The 26992-nt window shown below is 47.3% G+C and overlaps 1 protein-coding gene across 1 annotated transcript in view; it reads right to left on the bottom strand.

Annotated features, from left to right (window-relative positions):
• Positions 1-18100: 18100 nt before the first annotated feature.
• DLGAP2 (DLG associated protein 2) overlaps positions 18101-26992 on the bottom strand; it is a 90394-nt gene continuing 81502 nt past the window's right edge. The window contains exon 11 of the mRNA XM_060406971.1: positions 18101-25052. Within this exon, the coding sequence (XP_060262954.1) occupies positions 24834-25052 (219 nt within the window). The 3' untranslated portion in view covers positions 18101-24833. The remainder of the gene's footprint in view (positions 25053-26992) is intronic.

The following is a 26992-nucleotide window of genomic DNA, read 5'->3' as shown; positions in this document are numbered from 1 at the left end:
TTGATACTAGTATTGTTTAAGCTTGCTGATCTAATCAATATAGGCATGCCATTAAGAGTCAAAGTTCAATTACATGGGACTGAATTTACTGATGAAACATGATTTATAACTTTATGACCTTAGAAAGAGGTGGCAAGAATACACAGAAGAACTATACAAAAAAGATCTTCATGACCCAGATAACCACGATCACTCACCTAGAGCCAGACATCCTGAAATGTGAGTTTTGGGAGGAGATTTTTATGACCCCTGATTCTTATATCTTCTGATACCTAGAGAAACACTAACATCATTGATGGTGACAGCCACTTTGACTGTTAAAACATTTACAGTTAAAGTAAAAATAGAATAGATGTGGAAATAATTAGGTGACACTGAGGCAGAAATTGCTAGACAGTATAAGACTATGAGACCTCAGTTCCTTTTTAATTTCAATATTTTTTCTCTTCTTAAGTAAGCATCTCACTCATTGTTCTAATTTCTAGGCATTCAGAGAAATGCCTCCCTGGTCTGGAGGGTCATAAAACATTCAGACCCCGTGTTGGGGGAAGCACACTGATTGAAACCGCCCACCCTGGCCAGGCTCCCTGGTAACCATCTGCATGAGCTGTTTTACGACAGGAGGTCCTGGTAAGGAACAGGGAACTAATAAGCCACCACCAACCGGAAGAGTTCGGGAAAGGTCGAAAGGAGACACCACATGTCCGACCACCTCCCAGAAGCCTTCTCTCTGACATCCATCTTGGTTGAGTGGTGTGTGCTCCACCAAGAAGGACTCTGAGTCAGAATGACTGGCCAAAGACAACCCGGAAACTAATCCAGCGCCATAAAACCCGAGACTGGGAGCCACGCAGCAGAGCAGGTCTCCTGTGTTCCCTCTCCCTGCTGCTCTCCGCCCGGGAGCCCTCTTCCAATAAAGTCTCTTGCTTTGTCAACACGTGTCTCCTCGGACAATTCTTTTCCCCTTGTCAGACAAGAGCCCGCTCTCTTGGGGCCCTGGAGGGGGCCCCCTCCTGCAACACCAGGACAAGGCAATCATAAACTGCTGTCCAGTTTCTCAAGGGGAAAAAACTCCAAGAAGACCGTTAGCTCTTAAACATATATTTGGTCCCTAAATAATGGTCTGGGGTCTTGAGAAAAGGTCAAGTGATGGTGTTGCAATGTCTGCAGAAACTGAGAAACAGGGTCCAAAAAAGCCATAAAAATGACAAGCTGGACACTGCGACGTTCAAACTGATTGGTCAAAAATGGCACACATTAAAGTCGCAAGCAATCAAAATCATACAGATCAACTCCAGCAGAGCCATGAACCTGCTGTGATGCCCGCCTTTTGGGGCTCTTCACCCCTCAGAGTCTATGTTGAGAGCTCTGTATCTCCAGCCTTTAAAAATAAACTTTTCCTGTGTGAGAGTTTGCGAGTTTGCAGAATTCATTCTTTGGCTCTGTGAATAGAATCGGTTTTCACATTTCAGTACCATGGTGTGATTGCAGACAAGTCCTTGTATTGTTAAGAACTTGAGTTTTCTGAGCTGTGTCAGACTTAGGATGCCATCAGCCGTTCTAAAAACAAAGTCTGCTAGGAGCAGGTGATTAAACCTTACTTTTTAAAGGTCTCTTCCTGTAACTGTTATATGTTTGTGCTTAGTCCCTCAGGCATGTCTGACTCTTTCTGATCCCATGGACTGTGGCCTGCCATCTTCGCTGTCCATGGGGATTCTCCAGGCAAGAAAACTGGAGCAGGTTGCCATTTCCTTCTCCAGGGGATCTTCCCGACCCAGGGACTGAACCCAGGTCTCCTGTATTGCAGGCAGATTCTCTACCATTTGAGCCACCAGGGAAGCCCAATCCCAAACAAAAGCAATGCCAAAGAAAGTTCAAACTGCTGCACAATTGCACTCATTTCACATACAATAGAAAGGTAATGCTCAAAATCCTGGGAGCTAGGCTTTACCAGTACATGAACTGAGAACTTCCAGATGTTCAGCTGGATCTAGAAAAGGCAGAGGAACCAGAGATCAAACTGCCAACATCCGCTGGATCTTAGATAAAGCAAGGCAAGTCCAGAAAGACATCTACTTCTGCTTCATTGACTACACTAAAGCCTTTGACTGTATGGATCACAACAAAGTGTGGAAAATTCTTAAAGAGATGGGAATACCAGATCACCTGACCTGCCTCCTGAGAAACCTGTATGCAGGTCAAGAAGCCACAGTTAGAACTGGACATGGAACAACAGACTGGTTCCAAATAGGAAAAGGGGTATGTCAAGGCTGTATATTGTCACCTTGCGTATTCAACTTATATGCAGAGTACATCATGTGAAATACCAGGCTAGATGAAGCTCAAGCTAGAATCAAGATTTCCAGGAGAAATATCAATAATCTCAGATATGCACCCTAATGGCAGAAATCGAAGAGAAATTAAAGAGCCTCTTGAAGAAGGTGAAAGAGGAGAGTGAAAAAGCTGGCTTAAATCTCAAAATTCAGAAAACTAAGATCATGGCATCTGGTCCCATCACTTCATGGCAAATAGATGGGGAAACATCAGAAACAGTGACAGACTTTATTTTCTTGAGCTCCAAAATCACTGCGGATTGTGAGCGCAGTCGTGAAATTAAAAGACGCTTGCTCCTTGGAAGAAAAACTATGACATTAGAAAGCAGAGACATCACTGCCAACAAAAGTCTGTCTTGTCAAAGTTACGGTTTTCCACTAGTCAGGTATGGATGTGAGAGTTGGACCATAAAGAAAGATGAGCACCGAAAAATTGATGCTTTTGAACCTCGTTGTTGGAGAAGCCTCTCAAGGGTCCCCTGGACTGCAAGGAGATCAAACCAGTCAATCCTAAGGAAATCAACCCTGAATACTCATTGGAAGGACTGATGCAGAAGCTGAAGCTCCAGTACTTTGGCCACCTGATCCCAGGAGCTGACTTGGTAGATAGTGGCTCTAGGTTGGACATTTGCAATCAGCCAACCTCCTTTTTGCACTTCCTGAGGCAAGAGATAGGTGGGGTCCAGTTGAGGAATTTACAGCTTCCTGCTTGTTCTCCAAAATGGAAGAAACAGTAGAATCAGGGTAAATAGCCAGTCTTGCAAACATCTCAAGGAAATAATCATGGCAAGGACAAACAGAGGCAAAACCCTGTCTGAGTAAAAGATGAAGGGAACACCGTTTCCCTCTTTTTAGGATAAGGGAGACACTATACTAGCACAGAAAGGTTTGCTGGAGGCAAAAGTCAGAGGATGATGCCAGGCCATAGTGAGTCTGGCTCCTTCCAGAAGCCTTGCTTGGGGATCCACCCTGGGGAAGGTCCTGAGACAAACTGACGGGGTTGGGGGCTGGAGAGGCACAGACAAAGCATGCTTATTGGCCTGAGGGAAGACAAAGACCTGGAAACCGCCCCTTCATAAAGGACTTAAACTTCCCAAAGGTGAGACTCTCTCTGAGCTCACAGTGTTCATTTCTGAATGTGGTTTTGTTTTCAGTAAACTTTTTACTTTTTGCCTCTCGACTGGGCAGGCAAGACTAGGGACCTTAACCCTAACTGCTGGCTCCTGTGGCCCAGTGGTTAGGACTCTGGGGCTGGGAAACTACGACCTTGCTTCCAGCCACTGCATCCCGAATCAGACTCCCTGGAAAAGCCCCTGATGCTCGGAAAGACTGAGGGCAGGAGGAGAAGGGGGTGAGGGGCAGAGGATGAGAGGGTGGGATGGCATCACCCACTCAAAGGACACGAGTCTGAGCAAACTCTGGAGATGGTGAAGGACAGGGCAGCCTGGCGTGCTGCCGTCCGTGAGGTCGCAGAATCCGTGTGGACTGAGGGATTCAACAACAACAACAAAGTTAATGGACCGTGAGGAACCCCCTACTGGTCTCTAACATTAAAAGCTAAACAAGCCTGTTCTATTTATCCCAGTTTTAAGTTATCTATTTAAGGGGCCAGAAAAATTTACATTGAGATATCTGACCAATTATTTTGGGGCAGTTAGGCCAAAGGGCCTGACTTCCTGGGCTTCACCTGACTGGGGGTAGAAGAGCCTTATACACAGAAGTAGATAAAACAGACAAAAAACAACAAAAGCTTCTAAACGCTGTCCGAAGACCAAAGCTTGTTGGCTGGATCCTTGTGAAAACTAAAGTCAAAGGTACAGAAGACGGTGGAATTTAGATAAATGTATATAAATTGGTATATTTAAATGGGCTTTATATAAGGTGGTTACAGCTCTTATTTAATTATATTGTGGGAAAGACAAGGCATACTGTTTGCCACTAAGGAAATATTGACTAAATGTGCTGAGGACACCAACAGTTACCTGAGTCACACAAAATAAGCAAACTGGAGGGTTAGTTTAAAAACAGTGTTTCTGCTTTGGTTTAATTTATAAACTCAGAAAAGTCTTTGCTAAATGCCTTATGCAAACCTTTGAAGACATGATAAATTAAAACTCGTTATAAAACAGAACTTCGTAAATTAAATTTCAGTTTTATTAAAAATCTTGCCACTGATTTTAGTAACTTCAGGTGACAGAACTGTTCTTTGAAAAAACTAAATAACTGTCTTCGTCTTGCAAGTGTGTAAACCAGAATATGAATACAGGCCTGCAGGCGCTGAGACTAAGCCCAGTTAAGCAGACAAGTCCTGGGAAACCAAGAAAAAGAATGGCAGTTTTAAATCAAAACTGCTGAGAATGTTCCCTCAGCCAAACCTTATAGAAAGTAAGCCTTGATCATCTGAACAAGCAACTTTAAGGTCTTCCAGCTGTTAACTAGTAAGTTTATATTAGTATCGTAATACCTGGTTCATAGCTAAAGCCATGAGATCTCATTTGCTTTTGTCTGTGTACACATTATACATATATGATATCTCTACTTCTAAAAGATATTATTAGAATTGGGTTTATAAAGAGCTCTATTTAATTTTAATAAAAAATGCTTACATTTGAACAAAACTGGCCAAGATGACTTTCAGGTTCACGTGGACTGGGAAATATTCAATATTAAGTTGAAACCTGATATTAATTTTTAAGTCTGTGGATCTAAATTAATATAGATGTTATTAAGAGTCATCAAATTTAAGTATAATACTTTATTGTTCCTAGGTTTAATAAATAAGACCTTACTAATCTCTTGCAAGAAAATAACTGGACATGAAGAAACTTCAAGGTAAATATAAATAAGATAAAAACTTTGGGATAAAAACTTTAAAGTATGCATATTTTAGAAATGTCTAAGTAAAATGATCTTTCCAGATGTTCAGTAACCTAAGATTCTAAAGCTGTGCCAATTTAAGCTAAGTGATGAAAGTTTATATATTTAAAAGATGTATCAGTTACTAAAAAATAAAAAAAATTAAAAGTATTTGAGAATATTAAAGAAAATGTTTGGTATCACCTGAGATGTTCTCTATAAGAAAGCAAATCTTTTTAGAAATTATCACTGGTATTTATGCTCACCAATGTATAGAATGCTAATATAAAGGTCAGTTATTGGTTGCTTAAGGAAACTAGGATGTGTGTTCTCAGTAAAGAAGGTATGAAGAATGGAATTGCATTTTATGAAGGGAAAAGGAAGTAGGTCTGACTGACAGGTGGCTATTTCAGGATGGGAGAACAAAGCAATGGGTAAAAAAGTGATAAGAAGGTGTGTGGAACATGGACCTTGAGAAGAGTTTTATGCATGGTTAGGATGAAGTTTAAAATAAATTTAATTAGGCTTATCTTTAAATGAATTTAAAAGTAAGCTGGTGCAAAAACTTTTCAGAGAGAATTTGACTTTTCTCTGTTAAGGGACACAGATTCTTCAGATGTTGAACTGCCTTTTATAATAGATTTAAGTTTATCTACCTCTTAAATGATGCATGATGCATTTACCTCTAAAATTCTTTATTGTTACTTTGGCTAAGTGAACAGCTATTGTTTCACAATGACCTAGACTGAGTGTTCCAAAGCTCTTTGGTATTTGTTGACAAAACTTCCTAAATCATTCTAATGAAGCCCTTTTGACTTCCAGCTAACTTTGGGAAGCTTCAGAGGGTTCCTAAAACATCCCAAAGAGAGATATAACACTAATTAGGTTCATTTTGCGGAAAAGGCAATGGCACCCCACTCCAGTACTATTGCCTGGAAAATCCCATGGACAGAGGAGCCTGGTAGGCTGCAGTCCGTGGGGTCGCTACTAGTCGGACACGACTTCACTTTCACTTTCACTTTTCACTTTCATGCATTGCAGAAGGAAATGGCAACCCACTCCAGTATTCTTGCCTGGAGAATCCCAGGGATGGGGGAGTCTGGTGGGCCACCGTCTATGGGGTCGCACAGAGTCGGACACGACTGAAGCGACTCAGCAGCAGCAGCAGCAGGTTCATTTTGTATGCAGAATACATGGGAAGTATTGTCAAGTAATAAACCTTGGGTTACACTGTATGGTAAATGTTACTAATATAGATATCCTAGAAAGAGAGTGAAAGTGAAGTCGCTCAGTCGTGTCCGACTCTTTGCGACCCCGTGGACTGTAACCTACCAGGCTCCTCCGTCCATGGGATTCTCCAGGCAAGAATACTGGAGTGGGTTGCCATTTCCTTCTCCAGGGGATCTTCCCAACCCAGGGATTGAACCCAGGTCTCCCGCCTTGCAGGCAGACGCTTTAACCTCTGAGCCACCAGGGAAGCAGGAATTCCTACAATTCTGGTATGTCTGGGTAAATGTTATCAGTAATAATTCGAGTTACTATCTTAAAGAGTTGTCACAGCACTAACCAAGTTTTTTGCAAAAATGCTTCCTTTTCAAGAAAATTTATAGAAACGACTTTTGGATAAATAAAAATTTCTGAACTGAGTAAGAAATTAAAGGACTCTGATGGAAAATCTGACTTCACAAAGGTTAACAAAAGGACTGAATGAACTGAGCTTCTGTGCCTTAAATGACGCGTATTTATTTTCTCTGTGAACTTGGTTAAATTGGTTGGAGAGGTATTGTTTCGGTGACCTCTGAGCCTGTGTTTTAAAAAAAAAAAAAATAAATAAAATCCTTTTGATATTTCTAACAAACTTCCCAAATATCAAAATAGAACTAGGCTTTTTAGCCTCCAGCTGACTGTGATGGATGCTTCAAGGAAGTACCTCTGAGGAAACTCAGAGATAAATGTTAAGCTACATTTATTTGATATTTTTAATTCAAAAACATTGTCAAGTGATTGAAATTAAATTTTAGGTTGTGACAGATAAATACTAGTAGTTCAGATATTTCATAATTTACAGGGAATCCCTAACATCTGACAACCCACTCCAGTACTCTCGCCTGGAAAATCCCATTGATGGAAGAGCCTGGTGGGCTGCAGTCCATGGGGTCGCTGAGAGTCGGACACAACTGAGCGACTTCACTTTTCCCTTTCATGCACTGGAGAAGGAAATAGCAACCCACTCCAGTGTTCTTGCCTGGAGAATCCCAGGGACGGGGGAGCCTGGTGGGCTGCCGTCTATGGGGTTGCACAGAGTCGGACACGACTAAAGCGACTTAGCAGCATTAGCAGCAGCAGCATCTGACAAGTCCTGATAGAATGTTATCAGGCATAATTCTAGAGATTATACTAAAATGTTATATATTCCAAGTTTCCTAACTACGTTGTACTCAAACCTTCAACCATGCAGAAGGGCCAAGGCACAATCAGTAGGGAAGCTGCTTTTAGAAAGAGTGATTCCCATCTGGGGAATCCCCTCTGAATTACACAGTGACAGAGGGACCCATTTTTCTGGACAAACTTAAGGAAATGTGTAAAATTTGGTCAATTACGCAACATTTCCATTGTTCCATTCCATTCCATCACCCCCAGTCTTCTGGGTTAGTGGAAAGGGTAAATCGAACAATGAAAACTCAGTTGGCTAAAATGATGGCTGCTTATTCCTTCCCTTGGCCTAAGGCTATTTCATGGGTTCTCTTCAACCTCAGAGCTATTCCTTTTGGCAAACATCATTTGTTTCCCTTTGAGACAATTACAGGGAGACCAATGAGACTGGATGAATATGATTCTATATTACTTAAGGGAGATATATTATTGAAAGGGCTTAGCCAAAGTATTGACAAATCATTCTAAATTTGTTTCTGAAACTTACTGTAGTAATCTATCCTCAAATGAAGACCAGATGTCCCATGACCTACAACCAGGAGATTATGTATATTAAAAAAAGATATCATTCAAATGACCCCCTCCAGCCTAGATTAAGGGCTGGTTAGGTTCTTTTAACTATCTCACGTGCAGCAAAACTAAAGGGAATTGACCCTTGGATTGATATCTCCCACCTCAAAAGGGCTCCTGCACCAGACTGGTTTATAGAGAGAACTGCTAACCTCAAACCCACCTTAAAACAACACTCTGATAACAAGGACACGCCATCACCAGGATGAGAAGAAGATGACATCAGAAGTAGCCAGCTGACCCAAGTGACCCTGCCCCTGACCCGTATGATTGTTTATAAGTTTTCTCCTTAGTTTTCTGGACTCTTGCACATGAATAAAATGTTTTTCTATCATGGGCATGATCTTGTGCAAATTTTAGAGATCAGTCAAATTGTTGGGTCAATTACCTGCATCCAATACTTCTGGTTTACCTTGATGGGTTTCTCTCCTCCAAGGCTCTGATTGGATGGCTCTTGTAAAGTTTATTTTGGAAGAAAGAAATTATAGTTCTGTCTGGGCTGGTACTGACATCACTAGATGGGACCCACTCATTTGGCCAATCAAACATACTTATTCTGACCCTGGCCATAAATATGAATTTTCCCTTAAGGTTACTCTAGCTCAGTCAGAACAAAGGCTAAATTCCAGTCAAAAAAAGTAAACTCTAGACTATTAGGGGGGACACTTCCTCAGTTTTGGAATGTATTTATCTGGCTAACACCAGGCTATGGTAGTCTAAGCCTAAAGGCCCTACATGCTGGGAACAATTAAACCATACCAGGGATGATCAACCTAATAACACTAGAAAATTAGGCTAGGTACCTTATGAAAACAACCAATTTACCATTTCTCTTAAAGATGGTGATTGGTATGGAACAGATTGGGTCAGATGTCCAGAAGTATACTGGCTGGCACCTATCAGGACTCAATGGCTTTGTGGGTCCAATCTATGACCCTGGCTTCCACCAACCAGGCTGGCTAGGAAGGTGTACCTGAGGATTCCCTTGGGCTCAAGGCCACTTATGTACAAACTCAGATGTGACTCTGAGTTTTTACCATCAATATTTTACCATCAGATATTTACCATCAGTATGAGCCTGATGTACCCAGAGATCTGTATTTCACTGGTATGATCACTTAGCAGCTATTTTTGTGCCTTCAGTAGGATTGGGAAATGTTATTTCTTACACTGAAGACTTAAAAATTCACTCAAAAGACATTGCTGCTGCTACTGCTAAGTCACTTCAGTCGTGTCCGACTCTGTGCAACCCCATAGATAGCAACCCACCAGGCTCCTCCATCCCTGGGATTCTCCAGGCAAGAACACTGGAGTGGGTTGCCATTTCCTTCTCCAATGCATGACAGTGAAAACTGAAAGTGAAGTCGCTCAGTCATGTCCGACTCTTAGCGACCCCATGGACTGCAGCCCACCAGGCTCCTCTGCCCATGGGATTTCGCAGGCAGGAGTACTGGAGTGGGGTGCCATTGCCTTCTCCGCAAAAGACATTAAATGATAGCAACTAGGCTACTAGCCTACTAAATTCTGAGGTCTTTATGATGAGAAAAGCTGTATTACAAAATCGTATGGCCCTTGATATTCTTACAGCATCTCAGGGAGGCAACTGTGCTATAATTCAAATTGAATGTTGTGTTTACATACCAGATGAATCCTCTGATGTAACACACTTAATGACTCACGTGAAAAAGCAGGTTGCTGCCTGATGACTCACTTCCTAGCCTTGGTGATCTCTTAGGAAGATGGTTTGGTCATGGACGCGCATGGCTTAAAATCCTACTTGTAATTTTAACAACATTATTAGCTGTTGTAATCTGTTTATTTTATAAGGCTAAACATCTTGGAAAACCAGATCATGTTTATAATAGCGGAATAATTGCAATAGTGTGATTCTAGGTATGGGAAGAGGCAACAAGGGAAACAGTCTTGGATCCTACTAGGTTAGAGGAAAGAGGATCCAGAGAATCTTTCATTCTCTACCAATGGGCCTAACCTGGGAACTAACACCTAGAGTGGCAGACCAGTGCCGACCTTTCGCCTGATCCGGGAGCAGCCTCCCAGCGCCCTGGGATAAAAACAAACCGTGGTCATGAAATGTCTCCCAATGTGGTCGAACTTCCGACCATGGGGAGGGAATGTGAAATGAAATATTTTCTGGTCTATGCTCTACCAGTAAACATGCCTCTTCCAAATGCAAATTTCTGAGCCCAGATGAAAGCAAGCCAGCTCCTTGGGAGCCATCAGCTACTTTCTGCCCAGTAAGCACCGAGAAGCTGGGGGGAAGTGAGAGACAGCCATTCCCCCATCTGCCTTCTCTTCCGGTAAGCAGGGGATTAGCATGTGAACAATAAAGAAAGCAGGAGCGGCCCCAGATAGCTCCATACATATGAAAGAAACGCCACCCTGAAGCAGGAATTTTCTTTGTCTTGAGGCTACAAATCCAGGAACCTGGGCCTCCCCCTGGCCCTTCAGTGGGTCAGCCCCCTGTGCCTGCAGCCCCCACACTGTCTCTGCTCTCTGTTCCGAGTAAACTCACTCCCATCTGCAAGGCCCTGCGTCTGGACATCCTTTCCCATCCGCCCTTGGACCACCTCGAGAACCAGCGCTTCATCCAGGATACTGGGCACCTCCTGTGCCAGGCTCCGGCCGTGCAGAAGTTTGGTTTTCCCGGAGATGTTTTCTCCTGAGGCATTAGAGAGAGCCTTTGCGCTCACAGGTCACCCTGCATTTCTCTCCCTGGGCGGGCTGTCAGAACGGGCATCTGATTGCTCACCGACCCGCCTTCCTGCGGCCTGGGCTCCTCACAAAGTCCCGCACACCCTATCCCATCTCTGCGCCTTCTCCCATGGCGCGCCCCTCCCACGTGCCATCCATCACCAGCCTCATCCCCAGAACTTTCCATCTTCCCAAACGGACCCTCTCCCCCGTTGAAACACTCACTTCCCCCCAACCCCAGCCCCTGGCAAACACGGAACCTTAAAGTAGTTTTGCTTTGTGATCAAACTGCTGGGTGCAGGAGCTCCGCACCCCAGAGGGAAGCGCCCGCAAGACCGGGGCGGGGCGGGGCGGGGCGGGGCGGGGCGGGCCCGGGAGCGGGAGGCGGCAAGGAAAGGCCAGTGTTTGGAAAGCCTCCCCCACCCGCCCCCGCCCAGGGGCGTGCAGGCCTGCTGGGGGCCGGTGGCTCACCTCCAGCAGGGACACCCCCAGCTCCCCCTGAAGAGCCGGCCGTGGGGTGGGGGGACAGGAAGCACGTTAGCGGGCCCCTCCTGGGCCCCCCAGCACCTTCTGCTCCCGCCTTCTCTTTTGGCACCGACCCCAGCAGCGGCAGCTCTGCGCCCTGGGGTCCTGCAGGGAGCCTGCTGCTGCTCCGCATTCACAGGCTCCGCGCCCCAGGCGCTTCCTGAAGCTTCACATCTCCGATTGGCTTCTGCGGAGTCGTTTTGCCTCTTCTCCAGGGACCCCAGTTCTGGGAGGGTTCAATCTCTCCTCTCTGCCCCACATCCTCTTTTCTCGCGTGTCTCCCTTCCTATAAATTCCTCTCCTCTGTGACGTGTGATCTGCTTCGAGTTCTCAGTTTGGGTCATTACATGTTTTCTTTCTAGAATTTCTAGTTCCATATATATGATTTTCACTTCTCTAGTGAGGCTCCATCTGCTCTGAACACAGAATCACGTGTATTTTTAGGGAACATGTCTCCTAACTCTGACTTCTGGAATTCCCATGGAACTGTTTCTAGTCTGTTCTTATCTCCTGGGTTTTGGTACTTTTTCCTGTTATTATCTCTGCCAACAGGTTTTTAACCAGATGCTGATTATCGCACCGAAAGATACTGCAGAGATGATTTGAGGAGCTGGGTGTATTTTCTTTAACTCTTGGCTGGCGTGTGGGTTGGGCAAATCCTTTGAATCCAGTCAGGGGCTGGGTTTCGGGGTTTTTTTGTTTTTGGTAAGCCGCCTCTAAATCAGACAGTGAATAGAGCATAGGTTTTGTGTTTAGAATGGTGAATCGGACATTACTTTGTACACTTGACTAGAGAAATGCGAGTGGCAAGTCAGTCGTAACAATTCAGTCCTGGTGGCGCTGTCAGGGCCCTGGGGGAGGGGGTGTGGGGGGTGTGTGTGTGCGCACACGTATGTGCAGGCTCTCAGATGGTGGAGGAGGTGGTTTTGGGGGGAGAGGCTTCAGGACCAGCTGTGTGCTGAGCACCTGCAGGGGCCTACCTCAGCTCTGTCACCTTACTTGAAGGCCCAGCACAATCCCTCAAGAGCTTTGATCTTTCCGCATCTACAGGAACAAAGCAACTGCATTAGGAGAAAAGGTCCCTGTTACCCTCCTGCCCCGAGACCAGCGTGGGCTATGGTGCGGCAGGACTGGGGTTCTCATTACTTTTCCCATTTTGTGCCTAAATCACCCCCTCTTTCTCTATTTCCTTTTCTTCCCTGATGTGTAGAATGGCTAAGACATTTGAAACATAAATGTGAACTTGAAAGAATAAAATAGTTTGAGTTAAAACAAGAATTAAATCTTAAATATGTAACCCAAAGCTACAGACGTCCTTGCTAATCCAACATGGGATTCAGTTCTCCCGTTAGATCAGACAACTGCTGGTTACAGAATATAAACCTCATTTCCTGCTTCCAAGGTGACAGTAACTTTGTGACAGCTTGTCTCAAACTGTTTACATGTTGAAGTATAACACTGTTTTACCAATCCCTGTTTATTCAACATCCTTGAACAAAGATCAATATAAAAATGACCCTGGCTTTCCGTGTTTAACTTAAAGATCAGATTAACCTGTGTTTACAGCTGAGCCCTGGGTAGGGGGCTACTGCCCTCTGGCGGACTATCCTCGCATTGCAATGCTCTTCACCTTTTTTGCTCAGTCATTCATTGCTCAGTTGAGTCTGACTCTTTGCAGCCCCAAGGACTGCAGCATGCCAGGCCTCCTTGTCCTTCACCAACTCCCAGAGTCTGCTCAAACTCATGTTTATTGAGTCAGGGATGCCATCCAACCATCTCACCCTCTGTTGTCCCCCTCTCCTGCCTTCAGTCTTCCCCAGCATCAGGGTCTTTTCCAATCAGTCAGTTCTTTGCATCATTGTGATCTGGTGAACCCAGTTCCATCTGTCTGCAGCCAAAAATACCCCTGTAGCCCTCTCTACTGTGACGAGTTGTCGCTCAAGTTGCTGGCCCCGGGCAGCTCCTTATTATGCATGAATATGCAAAGCAGACTTGCTGGGCCTCGGCTACTTAATTCAAATGAAGGTGCCTGTCCTGTCTCTTCGTGGTTATCATGGAGGGCACAGCCTTGGATGTGGGCACAGCCGTGCAGGCAACGGCTAAGCTTGAACACCAGGCCCCTGTCTCAGCCCTGGACGCCTCATCGTCCTGTTTCAAGTGAAGACGACCTGACACTATTTCCTGGGGAAACTGCTATGGGGTGAGGGCTGCGGGAGGTTCTACAACTTTCTGTGGTTTAATATTTTATAAAACTGCTTTCTTCTTTGAGTACAGTTAAAACAAGCTTTTACTGAAGTGAAGTGAAAGTCGCTCAAGTCATATCCAACTCTTTGCGACGCCATGGACTGTATAGTCCATGGAATTCTCCAGGCCAGAATACTGGAGTGGGTAGCCTTTCCCTTCTCCAGGGGATCTTCCCAACCTAGGGATCGAACCCAGGTTTCCCGCATTGCAGGCTGATTCTTTATCAGCTGAGCCACCAGGGAAGCCCAAGAATACTGGAGTGGTAGTCGACCTTCTCCAGTGGATCTTTCTGACCCAGGAATCGAGCTGGGGTCTCCTGCATTGCAGGCAGATTCCTTACCAGTTGAGCTAAACATTTGAATTTTCCCCTAAGATTTTACAGAGTTACAATATCCAATAGCCGTAGTGAGCGAAGGATCACCTAGAAAGGCTGGAGGTGGAGAATTTGGGGAAGGGGACCACAGAAGGTCAGAGACCCCTGACAGTGAGACTCTAATGCTGGTGCAGGAGAGTCGCCTGCAAACACAGGGGATCCATCCCGGGTGCTCTCTCAGCTGCGCGGTGCGGGGGGTGGGGGGCCTTGCTGGCTTGGCCATCGGACCAGGCAGGGTCCAGATTCCCCTGTGGCTCAGATCACGTGGCCCAGGAGATTTGATCTTGTCCGTGACCACAGGAAGGAACTCACGGGGAAAAGTGTGGTTTGACACAGAAAAAAGGAAATGGAATAACCAGAGCAAAAAAAAAACCCCTGTTGCCAAATGACCTCAGCATGTACCCTGAGTGTCTTGTTTCAGAACAATACTGAAAGCTGTGAAGGCGCCCTGGGGACCAGCCACGCCCCTGCCCTCCCCGTGTCGGGTGTGCCAAGACAATGATGCCCACTGCCGCTTCCGGGGCCATCACTCAGGGCCCGGCCTGCTCTCCACGGTCTCCAGGGCGAGGCAGGTGCTCCTACTGGCCCAGGGCTTCCCTCCTGAGCTGTTGATGAGCCCAGGCCCCTCATTCACTGTCCCCAGCTATGCAGCCAGCAGAGCACACACAGCCTCCACCGTCAGCCCTGCACAGCCCCGCAGAAGGTGGTGACGGAGCCGCATCCCAGTGCCCACGCATCTCCTGTGTGGGAGTAACGGGCTTTTCTAACCTAGAAGCCTCGCATTTGACCAGCACCACCGAACCAGCAACAGGCTAGCTGCCAGCCTATAGGCAAAGTAAAGGAAAATCCATGGCCTGCAGTTGAGCACAAGGGCCAGGTCCATGACTTTCTCTCTTTTAATCGGATCTCCAGCTCGGTGCCCAGGGCAGAAATGTGGTGCTGACATGGGTGGGAAGGACTCCAGCTCCCGAGCAGGCTGAGGGCTTCCTGCGGGGGCTGCGTGCGGAGAGCCTGGCGGGGTGGAGGGGGAAGGGGCCGGAGGACCTGGGCTGGAGAGGGAGGCCCGTGGGAGTTTCTCAGCACAGGGGTGTCTGTCACCAGGCTGGACCCTGGGGACGAAGTCCCTGTGTTTTGAACGTGCTCTGCATTGTCACTGAATCACAGCTTTGCACAGCTTGCTGTGGGTATAAAATTGAATTTTTCACACTCAATCGTAGAAGACCATAGCAGTGTAATGAGACGGTTTGGAAATGGATTTTCATGGGCCCTGGACTCTAATTGTTAGGGGGAAATCCATCAGTGGATTCTAAAGCGCCACAAGTCTAGGGAGCACTCCTAGGAACTCGAGGGGTGTTACTTGTCTGGGGCCACAGCTTGAAGCTTCAAAAACCTTCGCTTCTTTCCTGACACAGCATCTTTGTCTGCCTTTCACTTTAATTACAAAGCAAGTTACAATTATCTGAACATATTAAGGGATGATAACTTAAGAGCTCACTAAACAAAAATAAGGGTGCAGAAAATTTTCCAACGTCCTACTTTTCACAAGGCAACTCATTTAAAACTTCAAACAAGCTGAAAACATCCAAACTGACTTTTTGTCATTGCTTCCTGCCTTCATTGGAGAAGGCAATGGCAATCCACTCCAGTTCTCTTGCCTGGAGACTCCCAGGGACGGGGGAGCCTGGTGGGCTGCCGTCTCAGGGGTCGCAGAGAGTCAGACACGACTGAAGCGACTTAGCAGCAGCAGCAGCAGCAGCCTGCCTTCATGTTTTAGTTCATGGGTTATTTTTGGAAACATTTTGGTTTACAGAAAAATAAGAGTGGAGTTTAAAGTAAGGAGCTCACGTGTAGCTTTTCGCTGCTCCTCCCAGCTCCCCAGCTGCTCACAACCTCATGGACATGGTACATCTGTCACAACTGATGAACCAGTAATCAACACATAGAAAATGAATGCCGTACAACTTTCCATACAACTTTTCAACTTTTATTGAGCCCTGGGAAAACTGCTAAACCATATGTGGCTAAAGGCTAAAGTTTTCAATGACATGCCAAGTGAATGAAAGCTTTCATGGAAGGATTATAGGATTAAAAAAGAAAAATGTATAAAGCTTTCTTTTTGCTTAGGTGTGTTAGAAAGAAAGGGTGATGATATAATCTATGACAAAGGAGGTGAAAAGATACAATGGAGCAGAGACCATCTCTTCAGTAAGTGGTGTAGGGAAAACTGCACAGCTACATGTTAAAGAATGAAATCATTAATAGAACATTACCTAATGCCACATACAGAAACGAACTCAAAATGCGTTAAACACCTAAATGCCAGACACTATAAATCTCTTAGAGGAAAGTATAGACAGAACATCTGTGACATAAATAGCAGCAGTACCTTTTTTGACCCACTTCCTACAGTAATGAAAATGAACAAAATGAACACATGGGACCTAAGTAAACTTAAAAGCTTTTGAACAGCCAAGGAAGTCATAAAACAAAAAGACAGCCCACAGAATGGGGTTGGGAGAAAATATTTGCAAACAAAGTGACCGACAGGAGACTAATCTCCAGCATATACCGACAGCTCATGCAGCTCAAAAAAACAAAAGAAACAAAAAAAAACCCATTCAAAAAAAAATGGGCAGAAGATGGAAATAGAGATTTCTCCAAAGAAGACATAGGAGGACTAAAACGCACATGAAAAGATGCTCAGCATCGCTAATTTATCAGAGAAATGCAAATCAAAACCACAATGAGGTATAACCTCACACCCGACAGAATAGCCAGCATCAAAAATTCAATAAACAACGTTGGAGAGGGTGTGTCATAAAGCGAACCCTCCTGCACTATTGAAAGGAATGTAAATTGGTACAGCTACTATGGAGAACAGTATGGAGGCGCCTTTAAAAACTAAAAGTTGAGCTACCATATGACCTAGCAATCCCACTCCTGGACAAATATCCAGAGAAAACCATAATTTGAAAATATACATGTAACCCAGTGTTCACTGCAGCACTATTACAACAGCCAAGACATGGAAGCAGTCTAAATGTCTATCGACAGACAAATGGGTAAGTAAGATACGGCACAGTGTGGCATCACTCAGTCACTAAAAGAGCAACGTCATGCCACCTGCAGCAACGTGGGTGCTCCTAGAGATTGCCATACTGAGTGAGGTCAGACGGGCAACTGTCCTGGGACACTGCTTGTATGTGGAATCTAAGAAAACGGTAGAAAAGAACTTATTTACAAAACAGAAACAGAGTCACAGATGGAGAAAACAAACACGGTTACCAGGGACATAAGCGGGGTGGGGCAAACTGGGAGACTGGAATTGATATATGCACACTACTATTAAAAAAGGTAGGTAAGAAGGACCTACCGTCTGGCGCAGGGAACTCCGCCGTGCTCTGCAATGACCTACAACAGAAGGGAATCTGAAGAGGAGGAGACGTGTGCATATGCGTAGCTGACTCACTTTGCTGTACAGCAGAAACGAACACACACTGCAAATCAACTATACTCCAAATAAAAATTAATTTTGGAAGAAGAGAAAGCAGTCGGGAGAGTGAAGGCTGAAGCAGCAGGTCTGGGTACTCATTTAGAAACAGCGTCTCACAACTGAAGACGTGTGCCCCCTGCTCGTTCTCAGGTGAGCTGACTGCAGGGATCCGCAACGGGTCAGCTTGTCCGTCATCCCCTCGCCCAGAACCCCGAACCTCAGGGTTCTCACCACACCCCCTCCCGGCACAACCTGCCATCTGCGCATCCGGCCGGAGGCGCTGCACCCGCCGCGCGGACTCACCTGGGGACGCGGGGAGGACGGCGGGAGGCCAGGGAGGCTCGGGCAGCGCTGTCGGGCTCCCGGGGGCCCGCGGGCCGGGGGCGCCGGGCGGGGCTCGGGGGGCCGGCAGGTGAACGTCCGGTCGCAGCGCCGACGGCCGCCCTCCGGGCCTCGGCCCCGCGCGCTGAGCCGCCGACCCTCCCGCGCCCTGGCCGCCGCTGCTCCTGCCCCTCCAGGGAACCTAAGACGAGCACCGACCAAGTACCGCCAGATTGATTCGTTTGAAACTCGTTTTAATCTGTGCCATTTTCGCGTACATTTGAAACCTGTCGCCTTAATAAACGTCCGATTTTTTTTTAGCAGATAGAGGAGATGACGCTGTTCCAACAAGGAAATATATATCCTGAGGGGAAGGGTGCAGTTTTCTGGATAAAACTCTTTGGTCTATATAAAGATTCTGAGTTTAAAAATCACACGAGGATTCACTCCAATGAAAAGTAAACATTCCTTTTCTCGAAAAATTTAATTGCAGAACTATTTACAGATGAACATCAGCAGTACAGAAATCAGGTGAGAGAGGCATTCTCCTGGAAGAAGCTAGGAAAGAGTGAAAAGAGAGTCAGGAGAGAAAGGAACCCAAGGAACAGCATCCTTCAATGCCCGGAAGTGATGACCAACATCTGATCAGAACTTATCCACAAGAAGGAAGAGAGTGTGGTGTGGACAGCTCCCTGGACATTGAGAGTACGCGTCCTGCATGCTCCTGAAGAGGACTTATCAAAAGAACCAGAAAAGCACGGAGAAGGAGAATTCCTAAAATAGTTTAATTCCAGGGAATGATTCTGTACAGATGTAGAATATTTGGCGCTCTGCGGTTGATATGATTCCATATGTATATATATCATCTATATATATATATATATACTTTTTTTTTAAAACGTTAACTAAAACAGCTAGTTTCCTGGTTCTAACATCCCTTGAATTTCTGTAGGAGGCATTTCCTTTAGTCCTTAGGCCACAGCTGGGTATTTTGGCATGTGACGTGGGGGGTGGGCATGTAGACTGCTCTCCAGGCAGGGAGGACCCGTACGGAGGGGACAGCATTTGGAAATCAGAGTTTGAAAGTAGCCTGGGGTTCACTACTGGCGAGGGGAACGTTTTGAATTTGGTAAACCAGGTGTGAACTGAAGGGAGAGAGACGGACGGACGTGCTGAGCCCTTTAAAGTGATGTGGTCATGGCAAAGCAATGGGCTGGGCCGTGGGGGGCGGGGAGGGGGTAACCGAAGAGCCGGTGCGTGGCCTCCAGAAGGTGGCATCACAGACAGCCTCGGGGGTCCCTGCTTCCCGGATGCCAGCACAGACCGACCTCTCATCTCGTCTGCTGGGGAGACGGAACCGTGTACACACGCTGCAGAGACCGGTCCTTTATCACCGAGGACGCGAAAGCTCGTGTTTCCAAGGCTTTCAGGTTCAGAATAAGCACCCATAATGAAGAGTCACATAAAACTTAAGAAAGTAGGGAGGTAAACCCCTGTTATTTCTCTGTGTGTGTATACAAAATCTTTTAAAAAGTGGTGTTGTGGTAGGTAACTAACTTTCCTCTGCAAGGAAGTCAGCGTCAAGAGTTTAGATTGAAACTTGAAATAATTCTTTTTAATGCTGGATCAGAACGCCAGGGTTAGGACAGCAACCGGGAAAATCACGGGGATTTCTCGATGCTGAAAGGATGAAAAAGTGGCAGCTGCTCCGAGAGTTCTCCCGGGCCACCCAGCCTTCTCTGAGGTACAGAGGGTCAGGACGGGCCAAGGCCAGGTGAGGGGGGGGTGCCCTCACCAGCCGCCAGCGATTCCGGTCAGGACATCTGATTCCGTCCCTGGCACATGCTGTTTTCTGCTTCCAAATTGTTTTTTCTTTGTCACTTTCCTGTTTCACTTAAGATCTTGTCATTTTCCCTAAGATGCAGGTGTGCCCAAGCAATGGTGACAACACGGTCTCATTCTGGGGGGTACCTGGTCCTTGTTCAGGGAAACATTCAAAAACACTTGCTGTCAAAGCCGGAGAAGACAGAGAAAGGTCCCCTCAGTGCTCGCTCCGCTCCTGGGCCCTCAAGAAGCTCGTGATAGCCTCGTGCTGGGCCCAGACGGCCTTCCAGGGAGGGGACTGCCGAGGCTGGGACTCAGGATCTGACGGGACTCCACAGGCACCCCACACAGAGCAGGCAGGACCCGCTTTATCAAGAATGAGGACACTTTCACAGCCTGACTCCAGGGAGCTCAGAAGATGTCAGGGGCGTCAGTCTTTCGCAGAATGTCAGTGAGGGTGACGGGAACAGGAGAGATGGGAACACGGGGTCAAGACAAGTTGTGGATGACGCAGGAACAGAAGCCAGGCTGCTCAGCCAGCCGACTGGAGATTCCCGGGTTTCTTTCTCGACTGCAGGGCCCTCTGCAGCCACTCTGTGCTAAAGGGCACTTCCCCAAGCGGGAAAGCGCACCTTCCCCAGCATCATGTCCACTGCCCTCATTTATTGCAACTGTCAATGGGGTAAAGTGACAAGGTGGAGCTCTTGCTGTGAAGGCACAGGGCTCTGATGTGACCCGGTGCCATGGGTGGGTGACAAACAGCGCAGGGGACGCTGACAGGGCCTCGCCCGTTGCTCTAGCCCCGGTGGTGAAAATGTTCCTGCTAACCAGCAGCAGCTATAGTCTTGGTCACTTATACTTGAGGTTTTCTATTTTATTTTCAAATTTTGGAACACTGTCTTCTACCAAAACTTTCAAACAAGTGTAAACAAATATGCAGATAAAAACAAAGGAGAATCTCAAGGTGTCCCAAGCGGCTGGTGTTTGAAAACCAGTGTCTCCAACTGATTCGTATGTTAAATATGCAAAAAAAAAAAAAAAAAAAAATCAGCAGTTCAGGCTTTGAGAAGAAAGGAGGTGCCTGAGAAACACGTGGGATTAAAGGTGTGTGTGGAGCCATCTGGTTGACGTTGCGGGGCGTGGCAGGAAGGTGCCGCTTCTTAGAAGGGCAGGAGGCCCACGTCCCACGCCTTCCGCAGGCTGAGCTGTCAGGGCTGCCTTTCTGCACCCTCGGTGGGACACATCCCTGCCCCATGGCAAAGGTTTGCAGGGCCTCCATTCCCCTGGACTGGGAGCTGGCGACTGATTCCAGACGTGTACTGGGGCCTTTGGGAGTGGACAGGACTCTGGAGGAGCTGAGGCTTTCCAGCCAAAGCATCTCAAGCCTTGGCTGGGTCTCCCGGGTCGCTCCTCAGGGTGCTCGCAGTCCCCGTAACTGGACCCAGGTACTGCCGATGGCAGAGGGTTTCTCGCAGGGCCTTCCTCTTTCTCCCGCATCCTCTGCACCACCGGATGCTTCAGCCCGAACCAGGCAGCTGCTCTGAACAGCTGTCCTCAGTGCCCCCACAGGCACTTGGACTGGATGCCTGCGCCATGCCTTTTCTTTCCAGGAAAGTCCATCCTGGACCTGGCTGAAGACCTGCATGAAAGTGCAATGTGGGATCTTCCAGTGAAGGTGATGGAGAGGTGGCTGCCCCACACAGACTTGGGGAAGGTGAACAGGAATACAGACCCCCAAAGAAACATACCAGCCCCACATCTGTGGGCCCTGGATCGTGCTGTCTTCTGGCCATAAATGTAGCCACTTCTATCTGTAGACATCAGCAGGGACGGTCTCCTTGCAAGGCCACTGACTTGGTGGTTATTTTTCTTTAAAGAGGGAATCGTCAATGTAGCCTGATATTTTTTTTCCAATCACACACTTTCCTATTTAATGCTGGACACCTTTAGTATCAACCTTGAGGTGAAAACATCAACATTTCCTTTTAAACAAAAATGTAATATTTTGGTATCATACCACAGTTCAACTCTTCGTCCCTCATTCTAGGATGGTCCCATCGATTTGCTGAGAAACAGTGGGAACAACTGTCACTAGCAACTGCTCTCACGTTAAAGATAACTAGAACCAGTGAAGATGTATGAGATGAATCACATTGAAAGCACACTTGGGAACAAGTGAGACTTGCCTTTTCTGGGTTTTCTTAAACACTAGGACCCTGTTTATCATACTTGTGTTCTGATTTGGAAAGTCACGTAGGGCCATCAGCACGGCAACATCCATGTATTGGTTGTGAGGAAAATGATTCTAAAGGGCACCTGGTTATGATGGTCACGGGCCGTATCTCCAGGGAAGGGAAGTGTGTGATCACAGACAACGTGGCACTTCCTTTCCATCGCAGATGCTCCTAGAATGCGGTGTGTTATCGTTTTCAACCATATTATCAAGCCTGAAGACCGTCTTTTGATGAACTGCACCCACGACATGACAAAATTGATCGAGGGTAGCTGTGTGCTCTGTGGCCGCAGGTGCGGCTGTAACAGCTCGTGTGATGCAGGAACACAAGTAGTATAAACAGTTTTATTTCTCTTTACATGTACAACGTGTAAACATGGCTTATCGTCTGCCTTTCATGACGGGATGTCACCACGAGAACGGCCGTATTGCACTTGGTCGTGTTGCACACACGGTGGCACTCTATCAGACACCGCGCACGCACACCGCCCCCACCCCCCACAACCTTCTTTGGAACAACATGGATCAAATAGGGCTCGTACACGCTCCCCACCTCCAACCAACAACCGATGTCAAATTTAGTTTAGGTGAATCTGCTCACCTATGGATGGTTCAGGTCAAGAGTTTGGGGGGTTTTAAGATAAAAATATGAATATACAAAACATAAAAACATTAATCCAAATTCAGTGAGTACTTTTAAGTAGGGATCAGAGAATCTGGGATCTAGAATCATTGTTGTCTAATTTTATAGTTGGTTGATAGCCATTTTGTACAAGTTCAAGGAAATGAGATAAAACCCATCAGCTTCCAGGTGAGGCACACCTGAGGAGGCTGCAAGCACGTATGCATTTTACATCTCCCCTTGCTGGGGAGTCACACCCAATTTCCTGTGGTTATTTCTAAGGGCTGTTCGTCTTAATAACACATCATGTTTAAAGTCTAAAATGCCAAGGCTTGCAAATACATTTGTCTATAACAGAGTATACTAAATACAGGAAGAAGCATCTTTATTGTATACTACTCAGGATTTAGGTATTTATTTAGGTAGAAAAAAATGCTTAGAATACTCTGGGGAAATAGGGCTCATTTATAGAAGAATATTTCAGGGATTTTTTTTTTTTTGCATTTTTCAAGGATATACATTCGTACTGATTTTTGCTTCCAAATATATTTTAAGGCTGTTTGGTAAAATATATACCAGATATGAGGTTCCATTTACAGGGCTTTGTTCTTACAGGGACTTCTTAACTACTCAGCTTTAAAAAAGCAAAACTGTGAAGCTAATCATGCTTTGCTATCACCTGTGCTCCTATGAACCCCATGCTTCGTGGAACGTGGACTATGAGGAAAAGAAACGCAGCAGGCGGCAGGCGCCTGCCTGTGCAAGGACCTCACCGGGGCTCTCACGCCAGAGGCGTGGAGGGCGGTGCGTCTTAAAGTGCGAGTCAAACAGGAAAGCAAAGTGCTATGGAGGGGGGTCTGTGCTGCTGGGCTGGGGGCCGGCACTCCCAGGACTGCGGGGCACACAGCGGCCCGCGGAGACACTGTGGCCCCTGCTTTTACCTGCAGTCACAGCGAGGACTCTAGTCTGGGGTCAAGTGGGTAAGTCCATGGGCGCTTCCTTTGAGGTGGTGTCTCAACAGACACACAACCATCCAGTTGGAACAATGGTCCCGGCATCTAAATTTAAGGAGATGAATGGGAAACCTTCCATTAGAGACCTTCCTATTTTTCTCTGTGCCAATCAGAATCACGAAAACAAATTACTTTTCTGAAAGTCCACAGCTGGAAAGCACAATGTGACCTTTTTTTTTTTTTTGTCATGTCAAAAACAGGCAAGAAATATATTCTGGACTTCAGCTGTACTGCATAGAACAAAAGAATTCTGGAAAAATACAATGTAAACCACGTTTCTTCTTTACCATTTAAACTGAGATATACTTACCACACACATTCATATTTCTTAAACTTTTTACAGCATCACAACTGTCATTTTAAACAAGCAAATTTTTTTTGTTTTGTTTTTTTTTTTAAAGGATACCCTGGAAAGTCAACTGATAGAGCATTTGAGAATATATATACATCTATAAAAAAAAAAATCACATGGAGCATAACGGGTGAAACTTAAAGACAGAACCGTGGGTGATAGTTTAAGTTACAAAGGGCTAAAAAATAAACGACTCTTTTATCTGATTAAGGACAACTGTGTTCTCTTTCTACCCCCTGCTACAGAAGAGTCGGCCTCTCTTAAGACTCTCTGTTTCCGTCTGTCTCTCCCTGTGTGGACGGACACTCAGCTGACTTCTGGCTGTGGAGATGCTGTGCTGAGTTTGCGGAGGGGCGGGGTGGGGGGGGGTACTTCCACCCCAGGTTTCCAGAGAAGCGCGAGGCGGGGAGCTTGGTGGCTGCAGAGTCGACTCCTTATCACCACGGACTTGGCGCAGGAACCATGTGAAGGGCCGCCGGGTTCAGGGCACAGGGACCCCAGGCCGCGGGGCGGGGGTCTTCCTTCGCTGCGCTCAAGCTGTAGCACCTTCTCTTGGGGTATCTAATGCCTTGAGAGTGCTGAGACACACCCTTTCACAGTTGTTTGTTATTCTCGCCTCTGATATCACACGATTTTATAAAAATATAAATAACAAAGTGTGAACTGGGTTCCATCTCGAGCGGTTTCCTCGACCCCCTCTGGGAACAGAGGGGTGCGTCAGGGGTCCCCACGCCGCTCCGGCCCCGGGGGTGGGCATCCGGGCTGTCTGGGAGAAGTCGCTGTGGCCGGGAGCTCGGACGTCCGGGCGCTCCAGGGTGTTTACGGCACAAACATGAAGGCGGGGCGGACTCGCTGGAGGAATGAGACGGGAGTGACTAGGCGGTGGCGCTCGGCGGCTAAGGCTCCGCGGGGCGGGGCGCGGCCCCGCCCTAGAGCCGCGTCTGGGCCTCGGGGATGTAGATCTCGATGCTGTCGGCCCGCTCGCTGGCCGAGCTCTGGCGGAAGGACGCCGCCCTCTTGGCCGCCGCCAGCCGCCTCCGCGCCTCCTGCCGCTGTCTGTCCGGCAGGTCCAGAGACTTCTCTCTGGTGATGGGGAGTTTCCCTCTGGGGGGCTTCTTTGGTATTGGAGGGGGGACCTTTCTTTCTTCCTGAAAAGCATCACAAGTCAAGAGTGGGGGTCAGAGCAGCCTGGCCCTCCCCAACACCCACCCCCTCCCACCCCCCACGGGGCTGTGCCCTGCCCGCCGGGCCTGCGGTGCCGCCCGGTTCCCCGGGCAGGAAGCTTCTGGGCACGTGAACCTGGGCCTCGGTCTTGTTCGTGGCACCATTCTGACCCCGGGGCTGGGTGAACGCTCCCTCACAAACGCACACCCGCTCACCTTCACGGGGGCCTGCACGACGGCCCCTGACAGCTGCAGACTCTAATCTATTCAACAGACTGCAAGGTCCAAGGACATGGAAACCACCTCAAGTCCTCTGCCACGGGCCTCAGATCCCTCGACATTAACTACCTACGGCTTTTCACTTGCATGGGAATCGGATGTGAATAACTGGCTCTGACTCTCAGCTCGTGTTCTCCAACCACAGCCCCAAGATCCGAGCACGCCTTTTCCAGAAAGAGAGAAGTCTCTCTCTGCCCAGTTCCGCAGCAAAGGAACACGGGGAGCTGGCAAGCGCCCCGGGCACGGGAGAGGCCTGCGTCCTGCCTGGCGCCCTCTGTCTGCTGGGCCGGGATCACACACCAGACTTGCCCAGGCGGGAGGGACCTTGCTGGAAAGGGGCGTGGCCTTTTCTGAGCACATGCCCAGCTGCTGGGGGAACCTTCATCAGTCCTTTCCCTTTCAGCCTCTAAAAGGACCCGAAAGCACCAAAGTGCCCAGGCCTGGCCACCATGGCGGGTTCAGTGGATACACGGCAGAACCAGACGTCTGTCCTACTATTTTTGGCAGGAAGATAACCTCGGTGTTTGGAACTTTGTTCTTAGGGCCAGAAGCAATGTCTTTCCCGACTTGATGGCAGGGGTCATTCGGGGTAATTACTTTGCCAAGACTTCAGCTATTCCAGAATGTAACTCCTGCCCTGAGTGGGGGACTGTACTTGTCTCTTTGCACGCCTTAGGGGCCTCTGAAACACGCAGCAGTGAAACCAGCCCTTGTGGGAGCCTCCACTCACACTGTGAGTCCGCACAGGCTCACAGCCGTCCTGTGGCGGGGGGTGGGGCGGCGGCCCCGCAGATCTTCGAGGACCTGGGCCCCGGGGTCAGGACGCCGAGCTCAGGCTGCGTTCCAGGGCTGCTCGCCTCCTGGACAGGGTGCCGCAGGGCACCATGTTCACTCTGAGGACTACCCGCTACATAGAGCTGGGTTGAGGGTGATATTAGCGGTCAGGTACAGAAGAATGGAAAATGGGAAAGGCTTTCACGTATCTTCAGACTAGTTTAAAAGTTGGATTTTTAGTGGTTTCCTAGAATAACTTTTTCACTGGGAATTATTACTTATGATCGACTTCATTCACGACCAAACCATAGACCTCCTGGACTTGCTCACGCACAACCTGGTCGTTTGCACGCCCCTCTGCCCCCCTGTCTGCGATGACAAGGGCTTCATCAGCACCTGCGATCAAGTGATGGTCTCCAGCCTGGACCGCAGGAGGCATGTTTTAGGGAAAAAGGATGATGATGGTTTGCATGCTAATTATCTAGATGTACACCCTCGGCTACTCCCGTGTCCCAAAGTATCTCGGATCAATTGTCTTTGTTATTTTGATTGACAATGTCTGTCTAAGAAAATCAGATTATGATTCTGGAGAACTTCTGTAAGATGCGTCAGGAAGTCAATGTCTTTATAGCTAATTCACACTTATTTCTCAGCCCTAAAGAAGATGATACCTAAAGGGAAGAGCTGAAATCACAGGTCAAACTTAATGGGCATTTTCAACCTATCTCAGGGCCAGCTCTATAGGAAGCGTACATCCTTGAAGTGTTCAGTAAAGTTAACAGTGTTTCTCGTCTCCACAGGCATCACTGTAAGCAAACTGAAGCCTCCTGTGGGAACCACCACAGTGCAGTCCACACAGAGGGTGGCGGCGA

The sequence above is a fragment of the Ovis aries genome, chromosome 26 (genome assembly GCF_016772045.2).
Source record: "Ovis aries strain OAR_USU_Benz2616 breed Rambouillet chromosome 26, ARS-UI_Ramb_v3.0, whole genome shotgun sequence".
Classification (NCBI taxonomy): domain Eukaryota; kingdom Metazoa; phylum Chordata; class Mammalia; order Artiodactyla; family Bovidae; genus Ovis; species Ovis aries.
Note: the sequence above shows the minus strand (reverse complement) of the source record. Positions and strands in the feature narration are given on the sequence as shown.